General features: G+C 39.2%; 1 protein-coding gene across 10 annotated transcripts in view; it reads left to right on the top strand.

The window, feature by feature from the left end:
- The window catches only part of LOC124611222 (protein lap4), a 528,343-nt gene that overhangs the window by 275,747 nt on the left and 225,011 nt on the right, over positions 1-27,585 (top strand). For 9 of the 10 annotated variants that reach the window (XM_047140228.1, XM_047140229.1, XM_047140225.1 and 6 more), the window contains exons 8-13: positions 1,244-1,377; positions 1,598-1,709; positions 4,051-4,226; positions 17,069-17,280; positions 21,711-21,821; positions 23,541-23,651. In XM_047140228.1, the coding sequence (XP_046996184.1) occupies positions 1,244-1,377; positions 1,598-1,709; positions 4,051-4,226; positions 17,069-17,280; positions 21,711-21,821; positions 23,541-23,651 (856 nt within the window). The remainder of the gene's footprint in view (positions 1-1,243; positions 1,378-1,597; positions 1,710-4,050; positions 4,227-17,068; positions 17,281-21,710; positions 21,822-23,540; positions 23,652-27,585) is intronic. The other variant, XM_047140227.1, reaches the window with a different exon arrangement.

Below are 27,585 nucleotides of genomic sequence, written 5' to 3'. Positions count from 1 at the left end.
TGGATGGTTTCCTCTAGCAGGCTTCATAAAATTCCATTGCATTGTTACTTAAAAGTTTTAAATGCATTTCGATAATTAATAAATAAACCATTTGCAGAAAAGAGTATGTGAAGTCGCTAGTAATTTCAGCCAACACTCAAGATATATACGTAAGCAGAGCTGACCTTTTGAAATTAAATGATTTTTTAAACTTTTAATTCTAACAGAGGAAGATAGTCTACTATGAACTCACTTTCCACACGGACGCGTCCTTGTTTCTTCAGTAACACAGTCACTAGATCCGAAACTAAAATCACTTAATATGTTTAAAATAACAAATTCTAGGTGTAAATAAACCACACCGAACCGAACAAGAGGGCCATACCGAAATTCAAAACCTCTCGGTATAGTTGTCGAAAAATCGCCAGGAGGACCGATCGCTATCAGGTCTCGGAAGCTTACTGAATAGGAATGTCGGATATACAAACCGAAATTGATGTCACTACTAAAGCTAACCCACTGCACCGATCAGTATGAATGATACGGAATAGAGCCCCAGGCTGTAGGGTGGGTACTCAAGCTGCTTCCACTTGTACATGGCCATTACACTTTGTGTGACCTTGGAGGTGTATGGATGTGCCTTCCCATGGAGCAGAATCACTCCCTCAATGAGCAACCCAGGCTATTTGCTCTTGATAGACTGGTGTAGTCTGCAGAGTGTCTCACAGTACATGGCACTGTTTATGGACTTTCCGTGCTTGAGGAATTCACTGCGTATTGGACATCTGACATCAAAAAAGACGGCGAGCATCACCTTGCCCGCTGATGAGGATATAGCTTTGATTTTTTTAGGGGGATGTGATGACACTACATTACCATCCGTAGATGTCTAACTATGTTATCCCAAAGCAGCATATGCAAATTTCAGCTGATTTGGTTGTTACAATGTTTCGTACTTTTCACATGAACACTCCTTATATTAAGATGAAGAAAGCTCAGAAGAGTCCTGTGGTGTCTTACTTCCTGAGAGAAGATGTGCTCATGTCACCGAAGAACCACTTCTACATCCTTTGCATATGCTCCAATTGCTGCTGCAGACACACCTTTTGCAGAATTTACCTCAATGAATGTTGGGGATATTTACCAAGTGCTTTGCAAATATTTACCAAGTGCTTTGCAAATGTAACAAACTTACTTGCTTCTTTTTTCATAAAAGATTGTCTTCCATTTTCTGTGAAATGTGACTTAGATGTTTGTTTGTTAGATGTGAAAACCTTCAGGAACTAATCCTGACAGAGAACTTCCTAATGGAGCTCCCAGTAACAATAGGAAATCTGATCAACTTAACAAATTTAAATGTGGACCGAAATATCCTGCAGAGCTTGCCAGTAGAAATAGGTGAGTTTTATCAATTCCATAACTATTCACTATTTTTTTTAGTTTGCATTCTCCATCGGTGCTGTTGTTTGGCTTAACTTCTGTTATGAAGTAAGAAGTGATACAGTTCCCTGCATTTTAAGCACACTTAGTAAAGCATGATCATATATTAAAATAATATTTCATGTGGATTTATGATGTTACAGTTAACATAATATTTTACCTGTTCATTTATTTACAGGACGACTGTCACAGCTTGGAGTTCTTTCATTACGTTATAATAAACTGCAATACCTTCCATCGGAGGTCGGAAACTGTTCAGAACTTCATGTATTGGATGTTTCTGGAAACAGGTAATTGGCCCATCTTTTCCATTTCAGTTGTTTATTCATACCACACCTGTAGAATGATAGAATCTCGAAACATTAAACCAGTCATCAACTTTGAAATTGGTTTTAGCACCATGATAATTTACTCATTGAATTCCCATCGGAGGTGATAATGCTGTTAGCTTTGCTGGGTGAAACGCATCACCCTCCTGGCTATGAGGTGCACTTACAATGCAATACGCACTCCAGATATCATTACAATGTGGGAGCACTGTAACCAATATGTGAGAAAAGGCTCTGCACGGGGAGGTCTTTGTTTGAGGTAGGAAGTTGGGTAAAAAGTTTTTAGTTTAGCTCAGACTAGCAACTATTTGTACAGCCATTGGAACATATGTCTTACTGTGTTACAGTATATTAAGCAAAGTTGGAATGACGAACTGGAGCTCGCACCGAGGCAAATTGTGTGAGTCTATTAATCCCTTTGACAAAAGTTTTAATTGGGCTGAAATTAATGCTCAGTAATGGCACTGTTTATATGTACACAATTTGGATTTTACATGAAAAGGGGAAAATATTCTGTGAGGTTATTGAAGTGTCCCACTTCCATACATTAAACTTTTATGAATCAGTTCAGACTTTGCATGAAGTCAGATAAATGGATAAAGTCAAAACAATCCCCCCCCCCCCCCCCCCCCCCCCCCCCCGCCCCTCCAAATTAATCATGTCTGTTGTCAAGGTACGATGATTTACAAGTTGAGCTAAATGCAGCTGTAAAATTCATTTTTATGCTTGGAAATGGTTTAAACTGAATCAAATAAATAAAAAATGCAGTTTTACAAGTCATTCAGATTATAGGTGCAGAAAACACTTTTTTGTGCATTCTTTTACAAATGCCACTTCTGTGTTTGAAACTCTTGCGAATTGGTTCAAATTTTGCAATAATGTAGACAAGTACATGTTGTTCATGGCTGTCCTGTTGTTTTGTGAAAGTTTTATCTGTTGCCACAGTATAAGCAACATGGTTCAAAAAAGAACCAATACCGGATCAGCCATCGCCAGAGTCAAGAGAAATGTACATCAGTTGCCAAGCTGTATGGCCTAACGCCAGAATTGTGCTACAGTAAAAGTGGGGAACCAGAATGAAAGATGCTCCTATCATAGCACAAAAAAGGTGAATGTGTCCTATGCATTGTTAAGGATTTAAAAGAAGGGAACTAGCTTTCTGACTTACCTGGCAGTTTCAAAGACTTATAAATCAAAACATCTTGGCATATTAAAGCTTTTTTACAAGTCAGTCCTACTTCCTGCAGTCCAGTGAGCTCTCTTAAGTGCAGGGTGTAGGACACCTGCATTTTACAATGTATAGGCTAAAGTCTCTGATCCTCTGCCCCAAATACAGATGATTCACCAGCCATAGTAAACAGTATATATCATCATATGGCTGAAGAGCATATGTGTCACAGCTAAAAAAGTTTTCCTGGAAAAATGAGGGGGGGGGGGGGGGTCGTGTACAATCTCTGGGGATAGATTCAGTCCTGGGAGAACACTAAAGCAATTTTGTTGTAATTTCTGGGGGAGGTGTTTCTTCGCTTTTCCCCCCTCCCCCCTCTCTCGAGGAGACAATTTCTCCCCAAAACTCACACCTGTTACGTGCATTGTGAGGAGTGTAAAAACAAGTAATAGACTTTTGTGAGCTTCTAGAGAGTGGGATGCATCTACAACAGGAAGTGCATTTATTATAGGAAGTATGTCAGAGTGGGGGTGCTTCCATCCTAAACTTTAATGACACATTGTGTCATGTTGCACAACATGACAGATGATGGTATGTGTCATGTTGCACGACATGACATCATGTTACTTAACTTTACACGATGTATTATGTTGCATGACATGGATACTAATGCTAACAAGTGAAAAAACACACACGTCAGGATGTTTTGGTTGAAATATGTTTGAAGTTGCATTGTAAGTGAAAAAACTAGCTCCCTTCTTTTACATACCTAACTCCGTTGCTTGGTAGGAGCGTTTTTCATGCTGGCAATAGTAGTAGTTACTTTTTTAACACATTAAAACCCAAATCTGTAATAATCCATTTCTAAAGCAAAAGTAACAGAGTTCTGCATTTCTGTTAGACCAGAGTTAGGATGTTAAAATGGTGAATAGAGGACAAACTGAAAAAATTGATGATGAATTGCAGATACAGCTTTTAAAAGGAAAAAAAAATGTATTTATGGTGATAGTTAGTTTTAGTGTATATAGAAATATGTCAGTCAGTTTTATCATTCACCAATGAATATTTTTTACATCACATCATGATAGTGTTGTTTTGTGAGATAGTTGTGCTGCAACATATGTTGTATTCCAGGTTACAGTATCTGCCATTTTCATTGACAAACCTTAATCTGAAAGCTGTGTGGCTGGCAGAAAACCAAGCTCAACCAATGCTGAAATTCCAAACTGATGTGGATGAAGAAACAGGTGAACAGGTTTTAACTTGTTTCTTGTTGCCTCAACTTGAATACCCGGAAAACGCTAATGCAGGTAAGCATCAAATTATATTAAGAGACATTGGTGAAAGAAATATCAGTGAAAATGAGTCTGTTGCTCTAACACTGCAATTAACTCATTATTTACGTATTTGAAGTACAATTGGATCAGTAAGAATAAATAATTTGTTGTATGAATTTTCAGTAATTTCTTATTTTCATATTGTTGTAAATTGTAAGTTAATAGAAAGATCTCAGTGCTGTCTGTAGAGGTAGAGAAATGTGATAAGAGAACTCCTAATATATTATTATGCTGGTAATAAGTCTCTCTGTTTGAACAAAAATGAAACAGTGTGAAGCATCAAATATTGAGCCTTGTTTTGCCTTGATCAAGCAGGAATTATTAAGTAAGTTTGTCAAAACAGCTGAGAGTGTGTCTTATATTTTAGAATACTTGTTGTGATAATGTAATTATTTATCTTGTTTAGTGTCATCTGTCACACATATATGATGATGCACATTGATAAAAATGGCTTGCATATTTTTGGAACCAATTTTATGCCACTTATTTTTGTTTAGAAATACGTATTTCACGCAGATAAAGTGTGAAATTGAACTGTTTTCTGTGTCGTACTCTTCTTCTTCTTCTTCTTCTTCTTCTCCTCCTCCTTCTCCTCCTCCTCCTCATTACATATTATTAAAGGGTCATTCTACATATCACACACAGATTTGTAATTCATGAAACTGTTAACATACTGAACAGTGTGCTTGAATTTTTAGGGACTTGTTGCTTCTTTTTGTATTTGAGCTACTATTATTCTTTTATGTACCTACTTTTTTTTTTGCAAGACATTTTGCTCTGTGTCAGATAATGTTAAAGAATAATTTAAAATTTGAAAGCTTCGTTCTATAAACTTCTTGTTAACAGGTTAAAAAAATGAGCTTAATCCTGTAACTTCCCTCTTATTATTTGACTTATTGAAACTTTCACATGGTGAAATAAGATCACTATTAAACTTTATGAACAATATTATGAAACCAAACTTACTTATCCCATACTTGCATGTCAAATTTTTCTGGTTGCTACGGTACACTTGAATTACTGCTGAAACAAAAGCTCATGAGGCATCCAGTTGTCAGTGACTGCAGTAAGCCTCTAGTAGGTATTTGTATGTTTGTTTTACCAGTTAAAAAACAAAGATGCTGTGACTTACCAAACGAGGAAGCACTGGTAGATAGACACAATAAAGAAATACACAAACACACACACAAATTTCAAGCTTTCGCAACCTAAGGTTGCTTCATCAGGAAAGAGGGAAGGAGAGGGAAAGACGAAAGGATGTGGGTTTTAAGGGCGAGGGTAAGGAGTCATCCCAATCCCGGGAGCGGAAAGACTTACCTTAGGGGGAAAAACGGACAGGTATACACTCGCGCGCTCGCGCACGCGCACACATTTACAGACACAAGCAGACATATTTAAAGGCAAAGAGTTTGGGCAGAGATGTCAGTCAAGGCGGAAGTTTAGAGGCAAAGATGTTGTTGAATGACAGGTGATTTATGAGTGGCGGCAACTTGAAATTAGCGGAGGTTGAGGCCTGGTGGATAACGGGAAGAGAGGATATATTGAAGGGCAAGTTCCCATCTCGGGAGTTCTGATAGGTTGGTGTTAGTGGGAAGTATCCAAATAACCCGGATGGTGTAACACTGTGCCAAGATGTGCTGGCCGTGCACCAAGGCATGTTTTGCTACAGGGTGATCCTCATTACCAACAAACACTGTCTGCCTGTGTCCATTCATGCGAATGAACAGTTTGTTGCTGGGCATTCCCACATAGAAAGCGTCACAGTGTAGGCAGGTCAGTTGGTAAATCACGTGGGTGCTTTCACACGTGGCTCTGCCTTTGATCGTGTACACCTTCCGGGTTACAGGACTGGAGTAGGTGGTGGTGGGAGGGTGCATGGGACAGGTTTTACACCGGGGACGGTTACAAGGGTAGGAGCCAGAGGGTATGTAATGGCTGGCGAGCCACATTCAGAGTCTGATCCAGTCCCGCAAAGTGTCCTGTCACAAGTGGAGCACTTTTGGGGTTCTTCTGTGGGAGGTTCTGGGTTTGAGGGGATGAGGAAGTGGCTCTGGTTATTTGCTTCTGTACCAGGTCGGGAGGATAGTTGCGGGATGCGAAAGCTGTTTTCAGGTTTTTGGTGTAATGGTTCAGGGATTCAGGACTGGAGCAGATTTGTTTGCCACGAAGACCTAGGCTGTAGGGAAGGGACCGTTTGATGTGGAATGGGTGGCAGCTGTCGCAATGGAGGTACTGTTGCTAGGTGGTGGGTTTGATGTGGACAGATGTGTGAAGCTGGCCATAGGACAGATGGAGGTCAACATAGAGGAAAGTGGTATGGGATTTGGAGTAGGATCAGGTGAATCTGATGGAACCAAAGGAGTTGAGGTTGGAGAGGAAATTCTAGAGTTCTTCTTCACTGTGAGTCCAGATCATGAAGATGTCATCAATAAATCTGTACCAAACTTTGGGTTGGTAGGGTTGGGTAACCAAGAAGGCTTACTCTAAGCGAACCATAAATAGGTTGGCATATGAGGCTCCATCCTGGTACCCATGGCTGTTCCCTTTAATTGTTGGTATGTCTGGCCTTCAAAAGTGAAGAAGTTGTGGGTTAGGATGAAGCTGGCTAAGGTAATGAGGAAAGAGGTTTTGGGTAGGGCAGCAGGTGATCGGCGTGAAAGGAAGTGCTCCATCGCAGCAAGGCCCTGGACGTGCGGAATATTTGTGTATAAGGAAGTAGCATCAATGGTTACAAGGATGGTTTCCGGGGGTAACAGATTGGGTAAGGATTCTAGGCATTCGAGAAAGTGGTTGGTGTCTTTGATGAAGGATGGGAGACTGCATGTAATGGGTTGAAGGTGTTAATCTACGTAGGCAGAGATACGTTCTGTGGGGGCTTGGTAACCAGCTACAATTGGGCGGCCGGGATGATTGGGTTTGTGGATTTTAGGAAGTAGGTAGAAGGTAGGGGTGCGAGGTGTCGGTGGGGTCAGGAGGTTGATGGAGTCAGGTGAAAGGTTTTGTAGGGGGACTAAGGTTCTGAGGATTCCTTGAAGCTTCGCCTGGACATCAGGAATGGTATTACCTTGGCAAACTTTGTATGTAGTATTGTCTGAAAGCTGACGCAGTCCCTCAGCCACATACTCCCGACGATCTAGTACCACTGTCGTGGAACCATTGTCCGCCAGAAGAATGACGATGGATCGGTCAGCCTTCAGATCATGGATAGCCTGGGCTTCAGCTGTGGTAATGTTGGGAGTAGGATTAAGGTTCTTCAAGAAGGATTGAGAGGCAAGGCTGGAAGTGAGAAACTCCTGGAAGGTTTGGAGAGGGTGATTTTGAGGAAGAGGATGTGGGTCCCGCTGTGACGGAGGACGGAACTGTTCCAGGCATGGTTCAATTTGGATAGTATCTTGGGGAGGTGGATCATTAGGGGTAGGATTAGGATTATTTTTCTTTGTGGCAATGTGATATTTCCAGCCGTGTGTACGAGTGTAGGACAGTAATCTTTAACGAGGGCTGAAGGTGAGGCCTTTGGATAGGACAGAGGTTTCGGATTGGGAGAGAGGTTTGGAGGAAAGGTTAACTACTGAATTGGGGTGTTGTGGTTACAGATTATGTTGATTAGAATTTTGAGGTTTTGGGGGGAGTGGAGCTGGAAGTGGGAGATTGAGTAGATGAGAGAGACTGGGTCTGTGTACAATGAGAGGAGGTTGAGGTTTGCTGGAAAGGTTGTGGAGGGTGAGTGAGTTGCCTTTCTGGAGAGGGGAACCCAGGAGATTGGATAGTTTTTTGAGGTGGAGGGTGGCATGCTGTTCTAATTTGCGGTTGGCCTGTAGGAGGATGCTCTGAACAACCGGTGTGGATGTGGGAGTGGAAAGATTGAGGACTCTTATTAAGGATAGGAGTTGACGGGTGTGTTCATTGGCTGAGTTGATGTGTAGGTGAAGGATTAGGCGGGTGAGGGCTATGGATTGTTCAGTTTGGAAATGGTATAGGGACTGATGGAAAGAAGGGTTACAACCAGAGATGGGAATTTCGAGTGTGAGGCCTTTGGGGGTAATGCCAAATGTCAGACAAGCCTGAGTAAATACAAGCCTGAGTAAATAAAATATGGGAGCGCAATCTGGCTAGGGCGAAGGCATGTTTGCGGAGGGAATGTAAATAAAACTTAATGGGGTCGTGGGGATGTTGTGAGGGTGACATGGTATTAGAAGGTGGAAAGTGTAACATGAGGATGAAATGAAAATGAAAATAAAAATATATGGGGAGAGATAAAGGTGAACTAGAAAGCAACTGGAGATCTGGTGTGAAAAAAAGTCGAAAAAATGTTGGTTAAAGCTGAGTTATGTTTGATCCTTTGGTGAACTTGGGTTGGTAAACAATGATGTGCACAAAGGTTAGGTGGTTGTTTTGCCTCCAAAACACGTTAAACGGTGGAGAAATTCGGGAAAAATTCAAAAAAACTGCGTGTAAATGTATTAAAAGGAGTGGTTTTGTGGTGGCAGATTATGAAAATGAGGCTAACAATTGTCTCACGAAGAAATGATGACGTTAAAACCTGTGGGAAGTGGCTAAAAATGATCAGTTTTGTGGGGAAAACGGAAATGGAAATAAAGCAAAAGTTGTTAGAACTAGCCGAAATTGTTGTTTAATAGGTGAAAGGAACCATTTGGTAGCTGGAAACGGTTGATTTTATTGCAGCGGTAGTGTTGGAAGTGGGAAAATTTTTTTTGGTTATGGTTTGGAAGTAAGTTACGTATTATTGAGTATATATAGGCAGGAGTATATATAGGCAGGATAAAATTAGATGGTAGATTACGCTAAAAAGGAGAAGCTGAATAAATAGTCCGTACTCACCAAAAGCAGAAAATGTGAGAAGGCGCAATTAATAGATAAAATATATTTAGAGTATTAGAAGCAAAAACTGCTGCAGTGTATATCTTTGGCATTCCCTTATACATATCTGTGTCAGTAATTTTTTTCTTTGACTTTATTAGGGTAGAGGCTCTCATGTTCCAAAAAGTACACAGTTAACTTTAATTTATCTGTTGTCTGTTGATCAGCCATAATTTCTGTCATTTGGAAATCATGTGTTTTACACAATTAAAAGCACTGCACAAGTCAGTGTAATCATTTTGAATAAGATCAAGGGATAAAGGTAGTAAGAAAAATTCTGGAAGAATGTAAATAATTGAAGAAAGGATACCACTCACCGAATAGCAGAAGTGTGAGGCCACAAGATGTCATATTGCTACCACCATCACCACCACAAAACAATGTTTGTTTTTATTGGGTCTGTTCATACTGGAAGACCTGAATAATAACATTATTTCTATGAACTTCGAATCATATTTGCTTTTTGTCTGAGGAACAATAGTGTCCTTATGGATGAGGGTAGGGGCTAATGACTGCATTGTTGCTACTACATTTTATTTTCTGTCAGTCAACATAGACAAACTAATAACTTCAGTTCACCTTTTCCTACTGCATACACACTTAGAACTGGTTAGTTCAAAAATTTGTGCAAGTTTCGACTTAAAATATAACCAGTTGATGGTGCACTGCATTCCATTTAACCATAGGCCTGTAATGCTAAGTTTTTGAAAAGTGGTACTTTGTATTTTTTATTGGGTGGGTTTGCTCTTCAAATGAACAAGAGCGTCATGAAAATGTATACTGAGAAAGATACAAATTGAGATAATATGGGAAACTTACATATACATTATGTAAAGTACATATTCTACTTACAGTATGGTGACTTACATTTAAAGTTGGGTGACAGCATTAACAATTATCTTAAAAGTTAGCTGAATTTGTAAAGATTAATTCGACTGTCCTGTAGTATTTAAACTTAAGTTTAAAGTACGGTAGTAAATGATGACATTGATGAATGCCAAAGATGAAATTGACTGTACAGCAGTAGCTGTAACTTCCAGGGTATAGTCTATCCAAAGATAATATACAACTGTAGAAAATGAAGGTTACATTTTAATTGCCTCTTTTATGGGCTCTTTTAAAAAATACGAGAACATCTGTAAAAATTATTATACGTTACACAAAATACATATTTAAAAGTGTCTGTACAAAAATACGTTCAAAACTATTATTTTTAAAAATATTTCTGTTAGTTTGATAAGGCAGGTGGTATATTTTGGTTCCTATCTACAGAACTTCATCAAATAACTGGAAGGACCCATGTAAATTAAATTAGTTTTGTTCATTCAGAAAATTTTGTGGGTTTTTCTTCTTTTCTACAAAAATTTCCAATTCTTTAAAAAAAAACTTGTGACTTTTTTCAAAAACTTTGTTTTAACTGTCTCCCCTTGCAGACAATGCCTGCTCTCGGAAAAAAAGTCCTGTAATACGTTCATGACATGATAGATTGAAGAAGTATGTGTTGTTAAATTTTCCATTCAGACCTATTTTCCCCTTTTCCTTCCTTTCCTATGCATCATTGCTTCTATAACAATTAGTGTTCCATTCATTCATGTTTTAATACTTACGGCACTTTGTTTTTCTTCAACCTCAATATTTCAACTCTAAATTTGTGGAGAACTATTTTTGAACTTCTTACATCATCTCTTGCATTTTCCTAAAATGTATGTCATTCTAAGAAACAGCCTAATTTGTTACGCCCTTTCTCGTTAACACAATTGCTGAAAAACAAACAACACCAACTGTTCTTAAAGAAAATAAAGAAAATTTTTTCATGATATCCAGAATATATAGTGTACTTAACTATATGTGTACCTTCAGAAAAATCATCAAAATGTAATTGTTGGTAATGTAATATGATAATTTACTTGCATGCATGTGTCCTCCCATGGAACAGAGTGAAGTGTTTCTTTTGTTCTGTTGTGTGTGTTACATTTGGTATGATTGATGTGACAAACAGGTTTTACTTATGTGCTAGGAAGTAATGGAAAAAAAATCCTTTCATTTCTTTATTGCTATAACTGATGTTGCTACTGTATCTATCTGCTTCTGCATACCTTTGAGAGTTTTGCATGGGCTTGCCTGTTTCCTTGAAGTATTGATGCACTGATTCACTGTGGTGTCTTACTACAGTGCCCTGAAGCAACATATTTCTGCGCCCTCTTAATCTGCATATTTTAATTTGCTGGGGTTCAGTAACTATTTACTTTTGGATGTAATCTGCAATTACAGTATGGAAATAACTTTAAAAAAATGATAATTTATATATTTAAAGCATTGATAGATCGCATAAATATTTTAAGTTCCTACAGTATTATGAAGTTTCAGATGTATGGTATATTTAGTAGTACTTCTATACAGTTGTAACAATACGAGACCAGGAAAGTTGCTACTCACCATATGGCGGAGATGCTGAGCCACGATAGGCACAATAAAAAGATTCACACACTCATAGCTTTCGACCATTAAGGCTTTTGTCAGCATTAGACGCGCGCACACACACACTCATGCCCACACACACACGCACACGCACACCACACGCACACGCACAAGCACAAGCACAAGCACACGTACGCAAGCGCAACTTGCACACATCTGCAGTCTCAGAGAGCTGAAACTACACTTGCAGAGTGTGTGTGTGTGTGTGTGTGTGTGTGTGTGTGTGTGTGAGTGAGAGAGAGAGAGAGAGAGAGAGAGAGAGAGAGAGAGAGAGAATCTTTTTATTGTGCCTATTGCGGCTCAGCTTCTCCACTATATGGTGAGTAGCAACTTTCCTTCTCCCGTATTGTTACATTCCATCCTGGATTTTCCATTGTTTAATTCTATACAGTTGTGATATATTCCATATACGCTGTTTCTCAATATGCTGAAAATTTTGCTGGAATGCTGTCTAGGGGTGCAACTGTAATTTGTATTTAAAACCTCTCCTCGTGATGTTTCATATCAATAACCCAGTGGATTACGTTTTATAAATTTCCTACATTGGAAAAATGGAGTCATAGTCATAATGCATCTGTTAAATGAGGGAGCCGGGGAAGGGGCAGCACTTGTAGTTTCATTAGTGGTTCGTGTTAGCAGTTCAGGTGCGATACACTTCAGTCAGGTAACTCCAGCGCATGTCAAGGTCTGGACAGCCACTGAATTAATATCTTTTTTATTTTATTTTATTTATTTGTTTCTGTCAGTCAGTAATTTCTCTGTGTAAAAGACATGCTAACATGCTTGCTAAAGATTTTTTAAATTTTTCTTGCTTCTGTTCTCGTACACATCCTCTTGTGTTTTGCTTGTATGTTCTATTCATTATTGATTTCTGGTCTTTACACAAGTATGACAATTATTTCCCCAGAACAAATGAGAAACTTGCTTTCCTGTTCATAATTTGCAATTCAGTGTGTTGGTAATTTATCTTAAAAAGTTTTTCTTCTATTTCACTTCATGAGCTTGCTTCAAATAATATACTTTTCATATGCCTGATGCTGCTGCATGCTACACCCACCTAACTAAACTGACAAGCCTTTGCCAACAATATTCATTGTTGATGTAGTTAAACTTCTATTTTAACTTCTCAGGTTTCCTCCATTGTTATGACATGCCCCTTTATTGTAACATTCAGAGCTTCCTAATCTTTCATAGATATTGTAGAATAATTACTTGCAGTGCTGGTATTAACATTTTTATAATGAGTTATACCTGCTCCATCAGCTAGAGACTGAGGTTATGTCATTGTTCTTGATTCTTTTTGAAGAATAAGCCAATTATTTAATTGTTTACAGAATATTGTAATAGACATCACAGTGGTGCAGTTATCTTGATCTTCCAAATTACTATTTTTCTGTTGAGAAATATGTGTTAGGAACTGAAGTATCATGCCAATATTTCATAAAATTTAAAGAGAAATCTCCTGCTGGAAAGTAGTTGGAAACACTTGCTGGACTGAGCCCTGTATTTGAGAAAAGTTGTATGTGAAAACTTACGGCAGCATAAACAGCAGTGGCAATAATCAGTTTTACTCCTGATGAAGATGATTGAGGTCATTGTTGGAATGTTGAAACACCCTTTACAGTTAACATGGCTAGATCATTAAGGATATTTTGTAAAAGATGCTGTGGACTGTGTACCAAGACCTTACTTTGAGACTGGAGTCTGTTATACATTGACCAAATTGTCATAACTTCGAAAGAATACTTCATTTCACACAAACTACACACATATATGGGACATTCCAGCACATTAGTCTTGCAGAACAGTATACACTCAATAGATTTTGACAAAATGAAGATGTTGGCCCAGAACTTCAACATCAGGGCCTCAGCCCTCTTAGTATACCGCTGAATGAGGCACTCTCTCTCTCTCTCTGTCTCTCTCTCTCTCTCCATCCATCACACAGGTGCTCTTGGAATATATGGTAGTATTTGTGGGAGAGTAGTGAAGCAACAATAACTGCAGCTACAGCAGATAAATGCATCTGGTAGTAATAATTTTCAAAATTTAGTTCAGTTATTATCACATAAATAATTTCGGGAGAAATTATGAAATGTCTATGTAGTTTAAATGCAGATGGAAACAAAGGCAAGATGTTTCAACGTCATGGAATGGAGAAGATTGATGTTGTGTTAAATTTTATTTCTGTATCTATTCCCACTTTTACTGTGTACATTGTTCATGTGACATCTCACCTTCTTTCCATCCTCTCGTCATCTAACAAATTCAAAAGTTTTGTCTTCATTCTTTTGTTAAGTTATTCCTTTGTATTTCTGCCAGTTAAAATACCCCCTCATCTGTTCGTGTCTTGTTTTTCATGCAATTTTTATGATTCTTGAATTTGGCATATTACCATAACATAGCTATTCACAAGTGAAATTACAAAACTGGAAAAAATATTAAATTTTTGTCAGTGTGAATTATTGTTGAATGTCTTAACAGCTACAGTAGGGTTCTTGACTTTTTTAGAGTATAGTTTCCAAAGGGAAAGTGATAAATTATTCTCAGGTTTATCTTGGATGGCAGTTCTCAAATATTTGATTAAAAGCATCTCTCCTGTAGTTCAAGAAAGGCAGTGCATTTTTATATAGAAGTGTTGTCTCTGATGGCTAATGGGCACGAGTTCCCTTCCTTGTTCTGTAAAACCAAAGAACAACATTACACATAGGTAATGTCTGCAAAATACTTGCTTCCTCCGTTACTGTTTCCTGTTATAAACACTGAAAGAGGGGGTAGTTCAGGTTTAATTAAGAGTTTCAGTATTTTATTAGACTGTGAGCAAAATAAATAAATAAGTAAGTAAATAAACAAATAAATTTGCAGTCACATACGTGAACATTCCAGATGCTACTATTAGTACAAATAATATTCCTTAACAAAAATGTGGCTGCATTGCACCAACAGATATGCTCTGGAATCAGCAACATAATGAGTTTTTGTGGCATAAGAATCACATTACTAAAATAATACAGAACAGTTGTGAGCTCTTTCACAGGTCAAAAGAAGAATGAGTTGGCTTCTGTGTTTCATGTGGGAAATGACTGAACAATGGATCGTGTGCAATATGATGCGAGATCAGACAGTATACATGTTTCTAGAATGAAATTTTCACTCTACGGCGGAGTGTGTGCTGATATGAAACTTCCTGGCAGATTAAAACTGTGTGCCGGACCGAGACTCAAACTCAGGACCTTTGCCTTTCGCGGGCAAGTGCTCTACGGACTGAGCTACCCAATTAAGACTCTTGTCCCATCCTCACAGGAGACGAGGTACGTCCCGTCCTCACAGGAGATGAGGTACTGGCGGAATTAAAGCTGTGAGGACGGGAAGAGAGTCGTGCTTGGGTAGCTCAGTTGGTAGGGTGCTTGCCCGCGAAAGGCAAAGGTCCTGAGTTCGAGTCTCGGTCCGGCACACAGTTTTAATCTGCCAGGAAGTTTCAGTATACATGTTTGTTTCCATATTTTAAGGGCATCAGTTGTGGCAGAATCTGAACTGGTTTAGTCATCTGTTGTCCATTTAAAAATTCAAATGGTTTTTGGATGACATTCCAGTCACTTCTTGTGTCCAAAAGCAACACTGGTAATATGAATGAACATAAGAATGTAAAGGGCAAAATTTCTCTTTCCACCCAGAAAAGGCTGTCTCTTCATCATATTAACACACTTAATTTTGGACGTAGTCCACATTTTGGTCACCATACATGAACATTAACAAAAGAAAAACAAGGATAATGGAATGTAGTTTAATTAATCAGGTGATGCCAAGAGAGTTAGATTACAAATAACAATGAATTTTGCTGTTTGGGCAGCAAAATAACTGATGATGGCTGAAGTAGAGAGGATATAAAATGTAGACTGGCAATGACAAGAAAAGCATTTCTGAAGAAGAGAATTGTGTTAACATCTAATATGGATTTAAGTGTTAGGGAGTCTTTTCTGAAGGTATTTGTCCTGAGTGTAACCATGTCTGGAAGTGAAACATGGACAATAAGCAGTCCAGATAAATGGAGAATAGAAGCTTTTGAAATGTGGTGCTACAGAAGACTGCTGAAGATTGGTTGGGTCAATAACTTAAATAATGAGGAGATACTGATTAGAATTAGTGAGACAAGGAATTTGCAGCATAACTTGACCAAAAGACGGTATTGGTTGAGAAGATGCATTCTGAGACATCAAGGGATCACCAGTTTAGTATTGGGAAGAATTGTGGATGGTAAAAATTGTAGAGAGAGACCAAGAGATGAAAACAGTAAGCAGATTCAGTAAAGATATAGATTGCAGTGTTTATTCAGAAATAGAGTTGCATTGGGAGCCGCATCAAACCACCACCTTCATACAACATTTTCCAAATGAAGTGCTTCCTTCCATGTAGTACAAATCTATGTGCTCTACAAAATACTCACGTACGGCTGCCATATCCTCTCCCTTGAGCTTTTGGTTATGTTCCAGTTGCAAATTTCCATATATGTTGGGAGTATGTGGGGAGCAGGCTGCCAAAGTTGGTGAATAAGGCTATATTGGAATAGCGCTTCAACATTGAACGAAACTCAATGTTTGAGACATGAAATGGTCTGTGGAACCATATAGTGTCATTTGTCTAAAACACCTACACTTGGGTTTCAGGCAGGATCCCCTGTTTCATTCAATGTTGCACTGGGATTCTGGCACAGTTGGAGAGCATCTGCAATGCTATTTGACTTTAAGGAGAATACCAAATGGACTGAGGTGTGAACAGGAATTTGGATTGAGAAGAGAGGTGTGCTAGGGTAGTCCATGCAGTTGTGCAAAGCCACTGTGCCCATGTAGCATATGGTGAGCACATCTGCATACTGAGCAGGAGATCTGTTTTTGAATCTGGGCCTTGGTACAAATTTTAATTCGTTGTGTCTGCATATATACATACTAACTGTTTGAGACCTGAAAAGATCTTTGGAACCATATAGTTTCATTTAATTTAAAATTTAGATGTAGTACATCAGTGACGGAACATAGTTATTCCTTTTCTTCCTTCCTTCCATCCATCAGATTCAAAGAAAGTATGGCCAGTAGACCTAAAGCCTAAATTTAGCATTGATTCTTACACTTGACATGTCAATCCAGGTGATTTTTCTTTCACAAGATAAATTAGTCTGGAAACAGTGCCTAAGCATCAAATCTTTTCAATTTCTAGCTTCATCTGTGTCCTACATTTGCCTTTTCCATAAAATTATAGTGTAGGCTGTATATGCTTCAATTAAGAAATCATAGATATAGAACTTTCTGTATGTGAAATGTAAACATTTAATTTTTTTGTTACACTAGCTTTTGAAGCCTTTTGCAAATTAGCTTTGCATGTTCATACATTTTGATTGCTTTTGCTCACATTGCAATGCTTGGTCATGTTTTGTGTTCCTTTCTCTGTCTGTCTCTTTGTTATAGACGCTTTTTATGATGGGCGATTGTATCGTTGTGGTATTAAGTTTAGTGGTGAGGATCTTAATGAGACAAGTGATGGAGAAGCTAACATGGCTTCTGTCTCACCACCAGATCATCAACGGGAAAGTGATGATGATGGCTGGGAGGAACGAGAAAAGTCTAGAGCGCACTCTGTCAAATTTACGGAAGACCTGGACACTGAACTGAATAAAGAGGTATGGAGCATGTTCTATGATTAAAAAAGTCTGATAGTGTTTAGTTTATGAAATTTAGAATGTCACTAATGAGCTGTCGACAGTCATATTGAGAAAGATGATACAAAACATAATAAACGCAACTTCAAAAACAGTAAGCAGCCCTGCGTTAATTCTAAATCTTTCATTGTGGTTTTGGATTTTGTGTGTTTGCCTATTGTATTGAACTCCCTATTGAGATGGACTTTATGTGGTTGTGTATTGTACTGAAGGATTGCTTGCAGTTTATTAATGTTGTAAGTCCATAAGATCAATAGCAAATATTGTAAAATGTATGATTGGCTAGAAATCTGTTGTTTCTTTCCAAGTGTCTTTCAGGGAGCACTTTCATATGAAAATTTAGAGCTTTGTTTGACTGCAGCACTTCAGGTATTTTAAAAAAAATTCTTTGCAGATGTTGGTCTATAAAATGGTATTCCATTTTTGAGTATCCAGACAGGTAAAGTTTTTGATCAAGACGTAGGTTTCTTATTTCATTTACTTGCATGTGAAGGAGGCTTCCACGAACAAGAACACTTGGCTAGATACAGTAGCATGACAAGAAAGTGTGACAAGTGTTTGTGCAGGCTGCTGCAGACATGACAGAACATGAAAAATTTGCACAATGCTTGTCATTTTGTAGACCACTTGCCTTTTTTCCTTGAATCGCCTATTGACCTGCAATATAAAGAGTGCTAAATTGCTAGTTTCACTATCCTTTTTGCAGTTTGTCTGCAAAATAAAAGGAAGGTTTAATCTGGGTCATGCATCTACATCTATTCTCAGCAAATCATTGTCAAGTATGTGACAGTGGGTACATGTTATTGTATCATATATTAAAATTTCTTCCCATTCCATACACAGCTTGAGTGGGAAGAATGGCCGCTTATGAGGATCCACATAATTCGTTGTTTGCCTAATTTTATCTGTACAATCTTTAGGCTGAAGTATGTTTATAGTTTGTGCTGTGAAAGGAGATTCTGTAAGTTTTCAAGCAGTTTCTCATGATTTATACAGGATGAAAATTATTTAAACTGACGTATTCTGGGAGGTTGCATGGGACACCAAAACAAAAATTTTGTCTCTAATGTCACAGTTACCTGTGAGCATTTTTTAATCTGATAGAGGGTGTAATTGCTCTCAGAACTTGTGCAGTTGCGCATAACATGGGCACAAACGTAAGGAACTTTGTTCATGAGCAGTTGTTAATCCATTTCATTTGCATTGTGTGCACAACTTGGAACCAGATGATTATCCACTCGGAGCACAGTTTTTGCAGTGATACCTGGAACAATGTCAGATGCGTCCTATATTTTCGTTCTCTGTGCTGTTTACAGATGAAACAATGGTTGGGCATGTTGGTGTTTCCAACATCCACAATTCACATGTTTTGAGCCAGAAAAGTCCACATGCCACATTTACTTGCAGTCAGTTGCAATTCTATGTGAATGTGTAGTCAGATGTTGTTGGTGACCATTTGATTGGGCCGTATCTCCTACGTAGGTCATTAAATGACAGACATTATTACAATATCCCTGCCAGAGCATTACCAGAGTTTGTAGATGACGTGTCACTCCCTATAAGACAGTGCACGTTGTCCAGCATGAAGAGGCGCAGGCACATTTTGGTTGTCCTCTGCCTCAGTTCTTGAACCGACAGTTTCCAGAAAAGTGGATTTGTATTGACAGTTTCCAGAAAAGTGGATTTGTATTGGTGGTCCTATACCATGGCCTACTCGATTCACTGATTTGACCCCCTCTGAACATTTTTGTTTGTCAAGACGTTTACAACCTGGTTAACAAAGCCCCATTTGAATCAGAAGATGATTTGGTTGCCCTGATAGTAGCAGTAGTCGCCGGAATTAAGGACATTCCTGCAGTCTTAGTCTGAGTTACACAGTACATGACCACTGGTGGAACCTTTGTTTACAAGTCAGTAGAGTATTTTTTTAACCTTTACTGTAATTGAAGAGTGTTGCGTTAATTTTTTTTTTGTCTCTTGATAATAGAGAATTAAAACTTTTGTCTGTTTCTTTTTTTATCCTCACAGGCAAACATTACTAGAAAAAATGTTTTCATTGTACCTTGCTATCTCTGAGAGTTCCTTAGTGTAATTAATTTTCATCCTGAGAGAACTTTCTGTACCAGTTCAAAAAAAAACCCGCAGGGAGATATAACACTAGAGACAAATATTTGTTCCGGTGCCTTGTGCAACTTCCCAGAGTTTGTCAGTTTTAATAATTTTCACATTGTATGGCAGCTTCCTTAGTGTGTGTGCCAGCTAGGAGTTTGCAACATTTCTGTTTTGGTTCTGTTATACTCACAGAAACAAGCCTCCAACTTTTCATGCTTCCCTCCTTTGTAGATGCTTGTTGCTCCCTTTTAATGTGATTTGATGCAGCCACAGTTAATCTGATGTATACAGGCGCAAGATATTCATTTATGGTTGGTACAAGTATTTTTTAAACAGTCTCGTCAGAGAGATGGTTTCACAGCGGTTAGCAGAGTGGACTCAAATTAGGTGAGAGGTTCAAATACTGATCTGGCCGTGCATGTTTAGATTTTTCTTATTTTCACTAAATTGATTAAGGTGAAAGCTGGAATGTTTTAAAGGATGTAACTAATTTGTTTTCCCGTTCTTGATAAATCTGAACTCATGTTGCATCCCTTTAACCAACCTTATCTTTAACAGAATGTAAAATCCCAATTTTTCTTTTACTTAACTTCACCTTCCTAAAGCTTTACCTCATCTGAGCAGAGGGAGACAAACAATGAACTGCAAAGAGAGTAACAGCCCACAGTTTTCTATTTTATTGCACGGCTTTGTTCCGTCGTAACGTTCATTGTGTCTGACCTGCATTCAGATTTTCCGATTCAAATGAGCAGTGCCCAGGGCACATTCTCTTGTGTGTTTATTTCAAATAAAGTAACAGTGGCTCTATGGCTCTGCTGTGGAATAGTTCTCTCTCTCTCTCTGTCTCTCTCTCTCTGTGTCTATCTCTCTCCCTCTCCCTCCCTCTATCTCTATATCTCTCTCCCTCTCCCTTCCTCTATCTCTATATCTCTCTCCCTCTCCCTTCCTCTATCTCTATATCTCTCTCCCTCTCCCACTCCCTCTCCCTCCCTCCCTCCCTTGCCCCCTCCCTCCCTTTCCTCCTCCCCATCTATTTATGTATTTCGTATTTATCTATCTCCTCCCCTTTCCACACACACACACACACACACACACACACACACACACACACAGAGTAATTTATGTTAGATTAGATTAGATTCAGTATTTGTTCCAAAGACCCAAAAATTAGGTGATTCTCTTGGGTGAGGAACGTGTCAGAAAGTATAATATAAAAAACGTAGATCATAATACTCACTTCCCTGATTATTTGTCCAAAGGTTGTCAAAATATGTGAATACATCATAATAAACTGAATTGCTAATATTGACAGAATTAAAACACTCTCAGAATGAGACATAGTTATAAATTTTTATAAATTTATCATGCTCAGTTGGTAGAGCACTTGCCTGCAAAAGGCAAAGGTCCCGAGTTCGAGTCTCGGTCAGGTACACAGTTTTAATCTGCCAGGAAGTTTCGCCACATGTAACTAATTCCCAATCAGACCAAGACTGAGTGCTTATTCTACATGTATTTCTCAATGGCACCCTGTGTTTCCTGTTAGTTAGGAAAACTCGAACCATTTCACAACACTGCAGGTGACACCATAAGATTCTAATTTACTTAAGAGAATGCTGTCATTCACACAGTCGAAGGCTTTTGACAGGGCACAGAAAATGACAGTAGCCTCTAACTTGTTATCTAAAAATTAAGTACATTCTCACTGTACGTGTAAATAGGCTTCTCTATATCGGAACCCATAAGGAACCCAAGCCGTGACTAGGACTGTATATTAGTTGCAGTCAAATGCTTAAGAATATACTTGAACACAACCTTTTCAAATATTTAAGGCCATTTGGTGGTTTGTGTGCCTGGTTTAGATATTATCATTATTTCTGTCACCAGTTTATTCAAACCAATGATTTCAGCCGGCCGGAGTGGCCGAGCGGTTAAAGGTGCTACAGTCTGGAACCGCACGACCGCTACGGTCGCAGGTTCGAATCCTGCCTCGGGCATGGATGTGTGTGATGTCCTTAGGTTAGTTAGGTTTAAGTAGTTCTAAGTTCTAGGGGACTTATGACCACAGCAGTTGAGTCCCATAGTGCTCAGAGCCATTTTGAACCAATGATTTCACACTGGAAAACTGTGTGCGTTTTTGTAAGATCTCTCTGAACAGCCGGTGATTTTAAACCTTTTGAAGTTTGTGTTTATCTTAATTAATGTTTTTTATAATTTTTACATTGCCAATCAGAAGAATTGCTACCAAGAGATTATTATATAATATATATATTATTTTTCAGACGCCATTTGTACGCCAGAATACTCCTCATCCAAAGGAATTGAAAGCAAAGGCCCATAAACTTTTTGCCAAAGGGAAGTTGCCAGATGGAAAAATGCCTCATGAGAATGAAGTAAGTATTGTTTTTGTTCTTAATTAATATTTCTGCAACTCTCCCTTGTATGTGTTGGCACCCTATGAATTACAAGATGTCACAAAAGTTTCACATGGTGAATTTTAGAAGTTTTCATAAGTCATTTTGTGGCATCTGCACTGTTATCCTCTGCATTCCAAGTTCATGAAATAGAGAGAATTTCTCTTGTCTTCCATAATCTTTTAGTCACATATTCTACAAAAGACTAATATTGTACTGAAAGAAAAACCAGGGATATGACTATGGTGTAAGTTGTTTTGGTAGCCTACTTGTTCACCAAACCACACATTATAACGTGATTTGAATGGTTATATTGTTGTCTGACACACATTATACAAATGCATGGTGTTCGTTCTTTTGGACATGTCCTAAAGGGCAGACAGCATGCATTCGTATAATGGATTTACCTCAATGGGCGATGAATTAACTCTAGTACTGATGCACAATTATGTTCGACCTCCTGTGGGAGTCCCAAAGTAGTGAGCATGGAGGACAGGGACAGGGACTATGGATAAGTGATGGTGTGGGTTGGCCAGGAGGCATACCAAGATAGCTCTCAAAATTGCAGTAGACGCTGTGTCCTGATGGCACAGTGGTTAAAGTAACTGCCTAGTAAGCAGGAGATACCAGGTATGAATCTTCGTGCAGCACACATTTTCACTCATTACCACTGATTCCACATAAAGTCTCAATGCAGTTGATATCAGTAGTTCCCTTCTTTTAATTTTCTCCCCTCCCATCCCCTACCCCCACCCCACTACACCCTACCCTTCCCCATCACCTTCAATATACATATTATCCTGTTCTGTAAGATGGATGTTAACAATTTTGATAATTGCTCTTACGTGACTGAACCTCAGCATTAACATCTCATGACTTAATAGGAGGGAACATCTTCTGTACCATGTGCTTCGTTTCTGCTGCTGATTTATCCAAATTTAATTTCTGTCGTGGTTTTCTGCCTCCTTTGTACTCTTCTCCTGCCCATTTTTCTTTTGTTGGCTTCCCCTCCCCTCCTGCTCATCTTTCTTTTGTTGGCTTCCCCATTTGTAAGATTAATTTTTTCCACTCTCTGTACCACTCTAACATTACGACTTCAACTAACCTTAAGTTTTCTTCTTTAGATTCCTTTTTCAAATTTTTCTCCACCATAGCCCATGATTCATGTCATCTATACTGTTACTTTCAGACTATCTTTGTCACACATTGTTGGCTCTGCTGTAAGTAACGTCAGTTTCCTGTTACTGGCTGTTGTTGCTATATCACTGTATATTACCTAATTCTGGCTTGCTATCACTCCTTGTCCTCTGATGCTAAGTTACATTTATACTTTATCTATGAAAAGTCCAGTTCCATCAATCTTATCATATCTTTTGCTGGTTTGAGGAACCTTTGCTTCTCAAATACTGCCGTGGTGGCGGTGGTGGTGGTCACACGCTCGTGCTGTAGCCAAGTATAAGATGACACTGAAGACAAGATGACCTCTGGTTTTTTTTTTTTAACGTGTGTGTGTGTTTTTGGGGAGGGGAATGAGTGGGAACGGGGAACCATGCAAGCACACATGTGCACATCTCACTTACCTAACAGTTAGGGAAAGAGCCTTTTTTGTCTCAGTTCAGAGGATAAAGGAAAATGTAATGAAAGATACTCATTAAGCCTGCTGAACCTGTGCTGAGCAGAAATATGTTAATGTTGCAGGACGGAAAACATCCAGGAGATAAGCAGACGATGGAAAGTGAATTGCAACAGAAAGATCAAAATGCCATTGGAGAGAATAATGTTGCATCAGATCAAGAGGAAAGCAAGGAGGTATTTGTTTTTATCAAGAAATAACTATGATTGCAGAGAAGATACAGTCTTAACTTTTATGTCAGAAGTATCGTTGAATATCCAGTTTGCTTCTAGTTATTTAGTTATGTGTTTACCTACAGATCCTTTTACAGTATTTGACATTTAGCATTAACAGAAGAAAAAGTGTAATCATAAATTTCTCTAATTCTTACATCCAGGCATGGGCCCAATTGCACAAGGATTTAAACACCAGGTACAGTACTCTGTGGTGGATACCATCTTTAGCCAAGTATTAAACAACCCTGTATACAAGACGACACCCTTTCTCTAAGAGACTTCTTGAGAAAAAATTATTTATTCCAGCTAATCAGAGTTATGAACTGTTTTACAGAGACGAAGTATCTGTCTAAAAAGAAACATTGTAACAACTCTTAACTGTATGCCATTTATTGTTTGTCTACATTTTGATATGACCTACAAAGGCTATCATCTGTGGCATCATCTTTTCATCATCGTCATCATCATCATCATCATCATCATCATCCTCATTATCCTAATAACATGGCTCTGAAGGTTATATCTTTGTTGTCACAAGCATTTGGCTGTTTCTTCCGAATTTGTAGCTTTTTGTGAGGTTGGGGTTATGGTAGGTCTTGAGAACACAGTTGCTTTTTCCAAATACATGGAGGATTTCTTCATTAGTGTCGTGCCTCATGGTGAGCATTGATAACATTGCTGTATGTAATACCTAATTATGCCAGTGGTCCCCCGATATAAACTTTTAACCATCTCTTGCAGAAGTGTATACTTTTGTTGAGTATTTGTCCAGTCCTCTCAATTCAGACTTCAAACTGCAATTTAGATGTCACATAAAAGCCAAAGTTCACATTGGATATTTCCACAGTTAGCAGCACAATGAAATTTGCTGTGCGCTTGCTACTCCCCTCACCACAATCATCATAGTTTTAAGCCAAGCTATGCAGGAGCAACTGTAAAATGTGGACTGCAATTTCTTCTGTGGTTCAGGTCATGTACAACAATGGCAATTAATACATAAATAAAGGATTGGAATAACAATTCAGTCTAATTTCTAAATTTTCACTTGTCCAGCAATCTAGTGACATCTATTGGTACTGACTCCTTGATGGGTCTTGCTGCTGTAATTCATTCTGCCAGGACCAATTACTGTCAGTTTAATGTATTAAAGTAGAATAATTAATTTTTGAAAATATAATGTAATTGGATAGATAGAAAGCTTACTGACAAAGTGGCACAGGAGAACCACATTTAAAAGGTATTATGTATGGAAGCTGGAAGCTTTCAGAGGGTTCAGTGACTCCTCCTTTTGGCAGAAGAGTTGAAGGGGTAGGAAGAGGGTGAAGGAAAGAAGCTGAGGAGGTTTAGAAAAAGGGGTAGAGTTCAGAAAAGTTGCCCACAACCCTGGGTCAGGGGAGACTTGCCGGATGGAATGAGAAGTCTGTTCTTCTCGTCCTGTCTAGTAAGTCTTCCCTCACATGGGGTTTTGGGTGACTTTTCTGAGCTCTACTCCTTTTCCTAAACTTCACCAGTCCTTTTCTTTCACCTCTCCTCCCCCTTCAACTCTTTTGCCGGGGTCATTGGACCCTCCGAAAGCTTTTTATATGTGTGTTCTTGTGCCACCACTTGGTGAATAGATTTTTTATCTATTCAGTCAGTTTAATGTGCTTCATTTAATTTGTTGGACATTTAATTGTGGATTAATTCTCGTATGTGTGTCATCTGAATGTTACTATCTTGTCCTAAAGTTGGTTACGGTAAGAGCTGGTAATGTTTTGACATACACTCCTAACACTTGAAAAGCAACAAAATTTTTCATTTGCAACCCACCTGGTAAATAATTACAATCTCTCTTAAGCAAATAAAATATTGACTTGGTTCAGAATCAAGTAATGTTTTTGAAGAGCAACATTTTCACCTTTGAGTGTTACCTTCACTTACAAAGCAGCAGAAGGGTTTATACTGGTATCCACGCATGTTTCACAACTTCTATTGCAAAACTGTTCAAATACAAGAAGAGTTTGTAAGAGGAACAAATTTAATGCTGTTTCCTCTTGCTTTTACAAAATTGTCAAATTTTAAGCAGAGGAATGGATTGTTGCGGTAACTAGTTCATAATATCTCACACATCCCTTGCACTAGCAGCATCAGTCAAATATCATGTTACTGTTTTAGCAAGGTCGATATTGTAACAAATGATTGGGTGTATCGGCAAATCTTGAGCTTGTTCATACGCGAGTATCATTTGCCCAACTGTACACTATATGCGTTGACCTCAATAGCCAAAGCTTCATTTGTAAATGTAAGAGGACACCCTCATTAATCTATTAAACAATGTAAAAATTAATAGAGGGAAACATTCCACATGGGAAAAATATATCTAAAAACAAAGATGATATGACTTACCAAACGAAAGCGCTGGCACGTCGATAGACACACAAAATTCAAGCTTTCGCAACAAACTGTTGCCTCATCAGGAAAGAGGGAAGGAGAGGGAAAGACGAAAGGAAGTGGGTTTTAAAGGAGAGGGAAAGGAGTCATTCCAATCCCGGGAGCGGAAAGACTTACCTTAGGGGGAAAAAAGGACGGGTATACACTCGCGCGCGCACACACACACACATATCCATCCACACATATACAGACACAAGCAGACATATTTAAAGACAAAGAGTTCGGGCAGAGATGTCAGTCTAGGCGGAAGTGCAGAGGCAAAGTTGATGTTGAATGACAGGTGAGGTGTGAGTGGCGGCAACTTGAAATTAGCGGAGATTGAGGCCTGGTGGGTAACGGGAAGAGAGGATATATTGAAGAGCAAGTTCCCATCTCCGGAGTTCGGATAGTTTGGTGTTGGTGGGAAGTAGCCAGATAACCCGGACGGTGTAACACTGTGCCAAGATGTGCTGGCCGTGCACCAAGGCATGTTTAGCCACAGGGTGATCCTCGTTACGAACAAACACTGTCTGCCTGTGTCCATTCATGCGAATGAACAGTTTGTTGCTGGCCATTCCCACATAGAATGCATCACAGTGTAGGCAGGTCAGTTGGTAAATCATGTGGGTGCTTTCACACGTGGCTCTGCCTTTGATCGTGTACACCTTCTGGGTTACGGGACTGGAGTAGGTGGTGGTAGGAGGGTGCATGGGACAGGTTTTACACCGGGGGCGGTTACAAGGATAGGACCAAAGGGTAGGGAAGGTGGTTTGGGGATTTCATAGGGATGAACTAACAGGTTACGAAGGTTAGGTGGACGGCGGAAAGACACTCTTGGTGGAGTGGGGAGGATTTCATGAAGGATGGATCTCATTTCAGGGCAGGATTTGAGGAAGTCGTATCCCTGCTGGAGAGCCACATTCAGAGTCTGGTCCAGTCCCGGAAAGTATCCTGTCACAAGTGGGGCACTTTTGTGGTTCTTCTATGGGGGATTCTGGGTTTGAGGGGATGAGGAAGTGGCTCTGGTTATTTGCTTCTGTACCAGGTCGGAAGGGTAGTTGCGGGATGCGAAAGCTGTTGTCAGGTTGTTGGTGTAATGGTTCAGGGATTCCGGACTGGAGCAGATTCGTTTGCCACGAAGACCTAGGCTGTAGGGAAGGGACAGTTTGATGTGGAATGGGTGGCAGCTGTCATAATGGAGGTACTGTTTCTTGTTGGTGGGTTTGATGTGGATGGACGTGTGAAGCTGGCCATTGGACAGATGGAGGTCAATGTCAAGGAAAGTGGCGTGGGATTTGGAGTAGGATCAGGTGAATCTGATGGAACCAAAGGAGTTGAGGTTGGAGAGGAAAATCTGGAGTTCTTCTTCACTGTGAGTCCAGATCATGAAGATGTCATCAATAAATCTGTACCAAACTTTGGGTTGGTAGGGTTGGGTAACCAAGAAGGCTTCCTCTAAGCGACCCATGAATAGGTTGGCGTACGA

The sequence above is a fragment of the Schistocerca americana genome, chromosome 1 (genome assembly GCF_021461395.2).
Source record: "Schistocerca americana isolate TAMUIC-IGC-003095 chromosome 1, iqSchAmer2.1, whole genome shotgun sequence".
NCBI lineage: Eukaryota > Metazoa > Arthropoda > Insecta > Orthoptera > Acrididae > Schistocerca > Schistocerca americana.
The sequence above is the reverse complement of the archived record's forward strand: the minus strand, read 5'-3'. Positions and strand labels throughout refer to the sequence as shown.